The sequence below is a fragment of the Selaginella moellendorffii genome, unplaced genomic scaffold (assembly GCF_000143415.4).
Source record: "Selaginella moellendorffii unplaced genomic scaffold, v1.0 SELMOscaffold_48, whole genome shotgun sequence".
Classification (NCBI taxonomy): domain Eukaryota; kingdom Viridiplantae; phylum Streptophyta; class Lycopodiopsida; order Selaginellales; family Selaginellaceae; genus Selaginella; species Selaginella moellendorffii.
The window spans coordinates 1,149,271-1,158,953 of NW_003314309.1; the positions used below are offsets into that span (position 1 = coordinate 1,149,271).

Below are 9,683 nucleotides of genomic sequence, written 5' to 3' on the forward strand. Positions count from 1 at the left end.
TAGCAATGTTGTTATAACTTCTTCTCTATGGTTCTTGACTAATTGATTTTGATGCCCAACCAACTTCTGAGCTGTCGTAGATCTAAAAGACTGCGTAACATGTCATGGCCGCACAAGCAAGCCAGCAACAAAATAGTCTTTAAAGTACAAGATAGTCATTTCTCAATATTGGTCCACAAATACCTAGGACTACTGTAACAGTAAAAGATTAGTTACTAGAAAACTGTATCTAAAACTATATACTTGGTAACCAATTTGTATTCAAATATATAAATCTATAGGCAACAACCTAAAAATTACTCTCTCCATCAAAACACTATATCTAATGTATGAAACCACTTCTGTTGTGGTCCCAACTTTATGATAAAAAAACCATTCTCAAAACCACAAAAGTTTCCATCACAGCCACGTAGTTTTGCAACTGGTTATATACAAAAAAAAAACCATATTGACAGCTAGCTGTGTCTGGAACAGTCTTCTGAAAGCGGTGAGATTGCTCAAACAATGCCTTCTCAGGACCACAGTATTTGCAAATCAAAACTTGTTCAGTCATTGATAACAACCAATTCACATGTGAAGTTCCATCAGTTCCTCCAGGTCTTTGTGTTCTTAATTTGAGCAGCAACGTGTTGAGCAACAGCAGCAAAAGCATCTGCTCTAAGAACTCATCGCTTGAATCTCTGGTAACAATCGATGACCTTTTTAAAACATATTTGCACACGTTGTGTTTCATTGATGTAAAATCCCACATCACATTTCCTTTTTCCGCCATGCATTCAATTACGACGTCGCGCAAGCCACATGCAAAGGTCTAGATCCCAAGAGCACTCATGCAAGAGCTAAATTTCATCCAGCTTCCACTCCGTGCAGGGATGTGATAGCCTTATTTCAAAGCTTTTCCATCTGTAATGAATTCTCCGGGTGTGAGATGAGCACTTTGGGCCCGGGACAATCCTCGCACTGGACAGTGTCCCCCTCTCCCACGCGATGTCCACACTTGTGTCACCTCTCGCTCGTAGCCCAGTTACTGCGCCAGAAATCCAGACTTCGGGTAGCGACGGAAGGAGATAAATGTTCGTTTCATCACTCTGGAGTAGCATCTCAGCTATAGCTGCAGTAAATCTGTCGAGAAGGAAAAAGTGTTGCAAGAAGATAAAGAAATCTAAAAGCAGAGAACTTGTTCTTACCCAAAGTTCCCATCAATCTGGAAAGGTGGATGAGCATTAAAAAGATTTCCATACAGCCCACCACCGTCCAGACGCTCTGTTGTCTGAGTGGCGTCAATCAGTGTAAACATCCTCTTGACTACGCGGTATGCATCCTGTGCGCTCCACAGTCGAGACCACAGTGCAATCTTCCAGGCCATTGACCACCCAGGCCCAACGTCGCCTGGCAAACAAAAAAAAAAACGTTTTCGTTCCCTCAAACCAGCTCGAGGGGGGAAAATGAAAGAAAAATACGTACCTCTTACGTACATGCTACGAACAGCAGCTTGGCAAAGCTCGGGAGTGCTCTCAATCGAGATGGAGTGGCCGGGATACAATCCAAACAGGTGTGACATGTGTCTGTGATTCACATCCGGGTCTTGAAAGTCTTTTGCCTGGATAGCATACCAAGTTTCAAAACAAGCTTCATGCTCGGAAAACTTGAGAGACATACCCATTCCATCAGTAGACCGCTTGAACTTATCTCTGGAGGAAACAAGTTCTCTGTAGCGTGCTTCAGGTTGGCTGTGAACTGCGAGTTCGGCTCCTGGAGTATCTGAGAATTCACACAAACTTGAAGCTGGAGACAATGAAGGATTTAATGAAGGTATGAACTTACAGCTGCAGCCGAAGAAGTGGCATCAAAGACTGATCGAATGATAGCCATGTCCATAGCGCTCGCATAGCTCACTGATGCCTGTTTTCCATCTGGCGCTATAAACACATGCTCTGGAGACGTCGAGGGATTAGTCACGAGCATTCCGTGGTTATCTCCGGTGAGCCAATCAAAGAGAAACTGTGCACAGCCAGTGAGCAATGGATATGCCTTGCTGCGAAGAAACTCCTGAAGCAAACAGAGCCAAGTTAATAGTTCTCCAAATCCAAGACAAAAATGAAAAGTGGAAAGATTGCAACCATGTCCAGAGAGAATCGGTAGTGCTCCCATAAATGCAAGCATAACCAAGCTCCACCCATGGGAAAGAGAGCATAGACAGGGTCACCACCAATTGGTGCTGTTTGCACCCATATATCTGCATTGTGATGTGTAACCCAGCCTCTCATGTTGTAATTCACCTGAAAGTTTTTGTCACCCCTTGCTTAGTTTATGCCAGTAGAAAACTCATTCATACCTTAGCTGTGTGACTACCATTGATTGCCATTGAGGACACAAAATCAAATAGTGGCTCGTGACACTCAGCAAGATTGCACACCTCAGCTGGCCAGTAGTTCATCTCCAGATTGATGTTTAGATGTGGAACGCATCTGCAAAAACAAAAAGAAAGAGTAAGTGAAGCTTGTAAAAAGTATCGAACTTGATTTACTTATTTCACCTCCACGCAGGCTTCAAGTCCTTGTTCCAGATACCTTGGAGGTTGGCAACAAAAGTTCCAGGTCTCGAAGAAGATATAAGCAAATATCGTCCAAACTGGAAGAGCAACGATACCATTGCTGGATCCTCATTACTTGCAAAAGCTTGGATTCTTTCCTGTGTTGACATACTGGTAGTGCTTGCAACTGAATTTTCTCCACTTTTCTTGTTGATCCGCAGTGAGACCCGGTGGAAGAGAGCCTGGTAATCTTTCAAGTGAGTAGCATAAAGTTTTTCGTATGATAAAGCTTCCACTGACTTCAGTGTTGCCAGAGATGCTGCAACGGGGTCTTTTCCAGTTGGATTTTTGAAAGGACCGTCAAAGGAAGAACTCGCCGCTAGCACAAGCATGGCCCAGTCCACATTCTCAACTCTAACTTGCTGAATTCCGAGCTTTGTGATCACCGAGCCAGCACCACTGCTCGTTCTAACTTCCATCACAGCAGCAAAGCTCATGCCAGTCTTTTGGTCGCTTTCACACCGAGGAGAGGATAATGTTGGTTCCTCGACGTGAAGCGGACACTGGCCTTGCACGACGATGAAGTTGGAGTCTTTTACGTATGCATTGGTCTGAAGAGGACTGTCCAAAGTTGCAGAGAAGCTGACAGCACCGGCTTTGGATGAAGATATCCTGATCACGATAACCTGGTGAGGATAGCTCGCAAAAACTTCCCTTGTGTAGTTTACGCCGCCAATGGCATAGCGGACCGAGACGAGAGCAGCGTTTAAATCGAGCTGCCTGTGATAGCTTTGAGCGTCATACGTGGCGTGAGACGTTCCAAAATCGAGTTTTATATCACCGAGGGGCTGATAAACCTGGGGAAAAAAGAAAGGTCTCGAGCTATCAAGTGAGAAGTGAAGGTACCTCTGTGTATGGACCAAGCATTTGCTTGGACAAGTCTGAAGCCTCGGCATATTTTTCGTCCCAAACCAGCTGACGAACTTTGGGAAGAACTTGCACGGCATTGGGATTGTTCCAGTCTCTCGGACCACCAGACCAAAGTGTATCTTCTGCGCAAGATGAGAACATAAATCCATGCTACAAGAATATGTTTCTAAAGAGTCCATAGAAACATATGAACTTTTAGAAAGTGGATGCATTCACGCATTTCAAGAGGAAATAGCAGTGCACAAGTAGCACAAAACCCTATGAATCCAGCCGTTATCATGTACCATTGAGCTGGATGAGGTCGGACGATGATCCTCCAAACACCATAGCTCCCAATCGCCCATTCCCAACAGGTAGCGCTTCCACCCAATACCTGGCGGGATCGAAGAAATCCACGCTTAGGAGCTCCTCCATTGAACTCTCCGTCTCCATCGCCGTGACAATGACGCGCCCTAGTGTCACGCAAAATGACTGCCATTGCCAGCATTTGTCTCTTAGCGCTTTCCTTTCAAAATGAGATTCCCGGCAACACGGCAATAGATCAAAGATTTGCCTGCTCAGGCTGGAATCAAATTCATCCATGCATTTGAGGAAGAAACAGGGAAAAATTCTTCCATTGTTCTTAGAACTATTTCCTTTAAAAAACTTTTTTTTTTCTCCATTTCGGTGTTTCACATATCGGGGATCCAAGCAAGCTCGCAAGCACAGTAGCGATGGCCGGGAATCACAAAAGTTGCAAGCTATGCAAGCTCGATCACTCGAATCTGAACTTCTCGTGTGGGAGTTATGTGGATAACAAGACGAGATTTTTCTCCGTGGATACCGTTTCCTGAATTGCTCTCCTTTCACCAATTACACGGTCATTCTTGAGGCCTTGGTGGCAAAGGTTTACGCTCGTGGGATTCCTACAGGTTAGTTCTTCTATCTAGTTCTAAATTCTTGCTCAAAATTGAATAGCTAATTTGCGTGACCAGAGCGTTGAACATTGCCATGGTTGAAGCTGGTTCTCTGGCGGCTTTCATTGGACTTGGAACTGTTGGATCAGCAGTATGTTGTAATACTCTCTCTCTCTCTCTCTCTCTCTCGTGCTGTGCTTCTAGAATAAAATGACTAACACACTTCTTACGCTCGTGTCATAGATAGATTTCGCTGGCGGTCCGCCGTTTCCTTCTTCTTGCCGCCCCCTGCTCCACTGATATTGTCCTGTCATTCCGTGCAGCTCTCATAAACTTCTCTTTCATTTTTTTCAGGTTATCGAGGCCCCAGAATTGCGGGTGCTTCTCGAATCATGTCACCTTTGTGAAACGTCTGGCGGCCTTCAAGTCAAATTTGCTGCTTTCAAACTACTTGCTCCAATTTCATCTTGCTTTATTTTATTTCATGTAAATCCCGGAGACTACAAGGCTTCGATCGGCAAGTTTCTCTTTTCTTTTTCTCGTCGGCATGTTTACTTGCCTTGGCCAGGCTGTGCTTATAGCAAGCCTCGGTTCATGCTCCAGTGTTTAGAGTGGTAGAGTGATAAATCTGCTGAAAACGATCTGAAACAATAGTTTGCTGGTTTTGTAGTACGGAACTTCAGTGTCGGCATGCCCGAGTTTCACGACACGCTTACATTTCGTCAATCAGGAGGCTTTGGCGGATACAAAGCCAACTTGATGACTTGGTGAAGATGTGCATGAATCAGGTTGCTTTCCAGCTGCTTTCATGTTAACAAATTGTTTTCTCATTTGCTTCCAGAAAATCGACATTGATGGCCTTCGCCGAGATTGAATTAGTCTATGCATAACGTTTGTACAGTGAATATTTCCCTTCTTTAAACTTTAATGATATTTCAGATGAAGTTTTTACTCCCTAAGAGTGTTGCTGCACATAATAAAGGCATGATTCTTGTTTTCTCCTGATCGGATTTGTACATATATCTTGTTCCTTGCGAGGTTCTCTGCATGATTCTAGTTCATACTGGTTAAAGCTGCTACATTTGTACTGAACTTCTAGACTCTAACGCGTCAAGAAGGAAAAAAATAGCCAGAGTATAAATCGGAGCTCCGTCATAGCGCTTCAATCAGTGAGCTTTGTCTTCTCGGCCTTGGCTTGTGTAAGTAATCCATATACTTGTTTTCGAAGCTTGTTTCGTGCTCCAGTGATCTTAATTCGATTATCACCATGGCTTTAGTGGCCAAACTTGCTATCACTCTCTCCATGCTCGGCTTTGCTCTGTGGCCAATGCGAGCTACCTGGACACATACTCGGGCCTCCACTGCGACAAGGATACCAGGCGTGTGGATGCAACAACATCGACTTCAAGCAGAAAAAAGGCTATAAGTTCGTCTACACCAACGGCAAGAGCGCCACAGCTTACCCGTTGCCAGAAAAGAGCCGGTGTCTCCTTCGATCGCAATGACCAGCAGTGTAAGTTCTTCACCTGGAAGAGCATCTACATCCAGTGCTCTCCACCATCACAGCCACCTCCACCTGGATCACCACAGACGCCACCACCATCACAGCCACCTCCACCACCACCACCACCGTAGTGGCCATTGCCACCAATGACTAGCACAGCACTAGAGGAATCCAAACTTGATGTGGTGGGAGTGCCAATCCCAGTTCCACTCCCAAATCTGCTACTCCTCACTCCACCGTCACTACCACCATAACCACCACCTCCAGCTTCCTTGGTGATGGAAGCTTCCAAAGCAGACGTGGTAGGAGTTCCTGTTCCAGATTTACCTCTCACTCCACCGCCGTCACCATCATCATCAGTGCCACTTCCATCTCCCACACATATGGAAACGTTTGCAGTGGGAGTTCCTATCCCAAATCTTCCCACTCCACCACCACCACCGTCACCTTTATCCCCTCCACCTTCAACTTAAATGATCTTCACCGTCACCACCCCCAGCTCAAAATGTTGCATTTTCTTTTGTTATGCTGACCGCGTCAAAAATCAAAGTATTTGACTTCTGTTGACGTGTCTTTCAGCGTTTCCTAGTTTTCCACGTGAGTTTTAGATTCTTTGGCGTCCGAAATGGTAGGCTTACTTGGTATTCTACGACTAGTTATCTAAGCAGTGGATGATTCTCCAAGCATAAAAAGGCCCTATTGAGCGACGCTCAAAAGCTTCATTTAGTTTCAAACGGAAAATGGCTATTTCCACAGCTCAAGTCGTGTCTATCGCCTGGCATGCATTCTTTGTTTTATCAGTTGTTTCATCGGATCCAGATCCACTCCAGGGCTTTTGCATTGGAGATCTCAGCGTTGTCCCGAGCATCAATGGATTCCCATGCAGGACCTCATTGACAGTCACCGTGGACGATTTCATCTACAACGGAATCATCAAATCTTCCAACACCACAAACATTAATCGCTCCGGCGCCATCTTTGGAACAGCACTGGGGTTTCCTTGTCTCAACACTTTGGGTCTCTCCATCGCCAGGCTCGACTTCCTTCCCGGAGGAATCATTCCCCCACACACCCATCCCAGAAGATAGTCTACGTAGAAGAAGGGAGCGTCTACGCCGCCATTGTCACTGCAGACAATCGTTTGTTTGCTCGAGTGATGAACAGAGGCGAAGTTATGGTGATTCCCCGAGGATTGATTCACTGGCAGATGAACGTTGGAAGAACAAATGCGAAGATCATTGCCACTCTCAACACCCAATTTCCTGGAATTCAATTTATTGGATCGTCCTTTTTTGGGTCTCGACCCCAAATCCCAAATGAGGTGCTAGAGAAGACTTTCTTCTTGGACGAGAACACCATCGATCATGTCCGATCCAGCTTTATGTAAAATTTGTTATGTATTCATTTTTTTTCCCTTTTTCTATAAAAGAAAAAATTTCAAGTCTTGAAATCAAGTACTTTGAGTGACTGTATATCCGCAAAGATCATAAACTTTAGAGAATGCAAAAATTATCAATTATATCATTGTCGAGCTACTTTGACATGATCATGGATTTAAATGGGATCATGTAAACCATAGACTTTTCTTTGTATTAGGACTTTCAATTCATTAAACTCCTCGATCCAAAACAACTTTAGCTTGACTTTCACCAAGTTTGACTGCCGGATTTTCGCACAACCAAGTTATTGACTAAAATTTTTTTGTTCCAGCATGGTTGGCTGACTCGGCGTCCAAAATCGTGTTTCACATTAGCCATCCATGAAAAAAAATCAACACATTTTCCAGTTATAAAAGCTGGAGTGCTTGGACAGCCAAAGCATTCACACGCATTTCATCCATTCATCCCTCCACCCCAATCCGAAGTTCTAGAGTTTTAGAACGAAGATGGCTCTCTCCAAAGCTCAAGCTGTGCTGGCTGCCTTCCTAGCATTGTTTGTTTTCTCAGTAGTCTCATCTGATCCAGACCCACTCCAAGACTTTTGCATTGGAGATCTCAATGTTGTGCCCGGTATCAATGGCTTCCCTTGCAGGAACTCATCGACAGTCACCGTGGACGATTTCATCTACAGCGAAATCGTCAATTCTTCCAACACCACAAACATCAATCGCTCAGGGGCAATCTTTGGAACAGTGAGAAGATTCCCAGGCCTCAACACCTTGGGTCTCTCCCTCGCCAGGCTCGACTTCCTTCCCGGAGGATTCATCCCCCCACACACCCATCCGAGAGGCTCGGAGATGGTCTACGTAGAAGAGGGGAGCGTCTACGCCGCCATTGTCACCACGGACAATCGCTTGTTTGCTCGGGTGATCAACAGGGGCGAAGTTATGGTGATTCCTCGCGGATTGATTCACTGGCAGATGAACGTTGGAAGAACAAATGCGAAGATCATTGCCATTCTCAACTCCCAGTTTCCTGGAATCCAGTTCATTGCAGCGTCCATGTTTGGTTCCCGCCCAGAGGTCCCGTCTGAGGTGCTCAAGAAGACCTTCTTTTTGGATGAGAGGACCATCGAGCAAGTGCGATCCAAGTTCGTTTGAATTTATTTCATTAATCTTTAAACTTAAAATGAACTTTAATTATAGAGCAAATCGTTGAGCGGAACTTGGTTGATTCGTCACAGAAGAAGATTTTGCGTGGATTCATTTCTGGAAGTGAAGGGATGTGAGCAGGGTGCTCTGCTCCACATTGGACATGCGAGCATACAGGACCTGCTCGTTGACTTGGAGAAGATTAATGAGGTGAATGCACACCATGATTCCATCTCCAACAAGCTCGGAGCTTGTGTCGCCGAACTCGATCTGAAGCAGGATGTTATGCGCACCAATGTCGTTTCTCACGTTGTCCGGATCTCGCCGTGTCCCCGAGACGCCCACCTCGGTCACCACCTTAAAAGCAAAACCCAGATCAAGTCGGGTTTAAAACATTCATAGACTAACCTGGAAGAAGTTGAAAGCGTATGCTTTCTTCTGTGGAACTGTGAGAGAAAGAAGCTCTCTTTGATCTCTGTCAAGGTTCACGCTACTCTCTGCGTCTCCAAACAGCAGAGCCCACAGCATATCCTTTGCATTTTCGAGCAGCATCTTCCCGGATTCCGTTCTGTGTTCATCTGAGATAGCGGCAAGGCCTTGGCCTGGTGCATCTTTGGTAAGATACCCCCTTGCTTTACCAAAACATTCCTCTGGCACTTGGGCCATTTTTCCTTGACCCATCCCAGGAGCATTTCCTCACTGATGCCCCCGCTCTGCTTGAGCCGCGAGATTATGTCCGACTGTGCATCTCCTACGATCTTAGAGACCTTCTCATTCGATGCCTTACCGATTTGGCTATCCCTGTGCTTCAAAATGCTGATCCTGTCGCTTGCATTTTTGACACCGATGCTTTTGAGCAGATCATGGTTGAGTTAGCTCATTCTCATGGAACAGAATGGCATGTTCCTCCATGCTACATGGACATAACCAGCTTTTCCAATCCATCTTTTGACTTTGTGACTTTCCCAATGAGCAATCCCTAAATGCAATAATGCTTTAAAAAGATGGAACTGCGGGCCAAAGTTAACTAGTATTGCTATGATGCTAACTTGCACTATACTTGATTGTAATATTGAATTATTATTTTTTAAACAAAATTTATTTAATCCATTAATTAGTGTATTACCTAAGCAGATTAATACACACACACACACACACATATAAATCTTCTCTCTAAAAGATGAAAATGTGATAATTATAAATTTGGTGGAACATCTAGAGATTCTACTAGTCAATTATAAAATGTTATAAGAACTTGAAACTCCCATATAACAACTAATGTAATTACTA

The 9,683-nt window shown here is 44.7% G+C and overlaps 4 protein-coding genes across 4 annotated transcripts; 1 reads left to right on the forward strand and 3 right to left on the reverse strand.

The window, feature by feature from the left end:
- Positions 1 to 694: 694 nt before the first annotated feature.
- LOC9647428 (alpha-L-fucosidase 2) lies at positions 695 to 3,996 on the reverse strand. The gene is made up of 10 exons (XM_024686451.1): positions 3,748 to 3,996; positions 3,440 to 3,585; positions 2,537 to 3,390; positions 2,336 to 2,468; positions 2,121 to 2,279; positions 1,825 to 2,049; positions 1,660 to 1,761; positions 1,465 to 1,600; positions 1,188 to 1,389; positions 695 to 1,122 (listed from the first exon to the last, which is right to left on the reverse strand). The coding sequence occupies exons 1-10, from the start codon at positions 3,893 to 3,895 to the stop codon at positions 840 to 842; spliced, it is 2,388 nt and encodes a 795-aa protein (XP_024542219.1). The 5' UTR covers positions 3,896 to 3,996; the 3' UTR covers positions 695 to 839.
- A 1,901-nt stretch (positions 3,997 to 5,897) lies between these two features.
- On the reverse strand, positions 5,898 to 6,939 carry LOC112350344 (glycine-rich cell wall structural protein 1-like). Its single transcript, XM_024686330.1, has 2 exons — positions 6,768 to 6,939; positions 5,898 to 6,331 (listed from the first exon to the last, which is right to left on the reverse strand). The coding sequence occupies exons 1-2, from the start codon at positions 6,937 to 6,939 to the stop codon at positions 5,898 to 5,900; spliced, it is 606 nt and encodes a 201-aa protein (XP_024542098.1).
- An 809-nt stretch (positions 6,940 to 7,748) lies between these two features.
- LOC9647614 (germin-like protein subfamily T member 2) lies at positions 7,749 to 8,402 on the forward strand. The gene has a single exon (XM_002981299.1). The coding sequence runs from the start codon at positions 7,749 to 7,751 to the stop codon at positions 8,400 to 8,402; it is 654 nt and encodes a 217-aa protein (XP_002981345.1).
- An 88-nt stretch (positions 8,403 to 8,490) lies between these two features.
- LOC9647429 lies at positions 8,491 to 9,269 on the reverse strand. Its single transcript, XM_002981411.2, has 2 exons — positions 8,802 to 9,269; positions 8,491 to 8,750 (listed from the first exon to the last, which is right to left on the reverse strand). The coding sequence occupies exons 1-2, from the start codon at positions 9,072 to 9,074 to the stop codon at positions 8,505 to 8,507; spliced, it is 519 nt and encodes a 172-aa protein (XP_002981457.2). The 5' UTR covers positions 9,075 to 9,269; the 3' UTR covers positions 8,491 to 8,504.
- Between the last annotated feature and the right edge of the window lie 414 nt (positions 9,270 to 9,683).

Coding starts and splice junctions, on each gene's coding strand:
- LOC9647428 (XM_024686451.1), bottom strand. CDS start 3,895: ATGGAGACGGAGAGTTCAATGGAGGAGCTCCTAAGCGTGGATTTCTTC. Junction 2,280..2,335: donor ATGGTAGTCACACAGCTAAG/GTATGAATGAGT, acceptor AAAAACTTTCAG/GTGAATTACAACATGAGAGG. Junction 1,762..1,824: donor CCACTTCTTCGGCTGCAGCT/GTAAGTTCATAC, acceptor GTGAATTCTCAG/ATACTCCAGGAGCCGAACTC.
- LOC112350344 (XM_024686330.1), bottom strand. CDS start 6,939: ATGGGTGTGTGGGGGAATGATTCCTCCGGGAAGGAAGTCGAGCCTGGC. Junction 6,332..6,767: donor TGTAGATGAAATCGTCCACG/GTGACTGTCAAT, acceptor AGATCATTTAAG/TTGAAGGTGGAGGGGATAAA.
- LOC9647614 (XM_002981299.1), top strand. CDS start 7,749: ATGGCTCTCTCCAAAGCTCAAGCTGTGCTGGCTGCCTTCCTAGCATTG.
- LOC9647429 (XM_002981411.2), bottom strand. CDS start 9,074: ATGGGTCAAGGAAAAATGGCCCAAGTGCCAGAGGAATGTTTTGGTAAA. Junction 8,751..8,801: donor ACGCTTTCAACTTCTTCCAG/GTTAGTCTATGA, acceptor TTTGCTTTTAAG/GTGGTGACCGAGGTGGGCGT.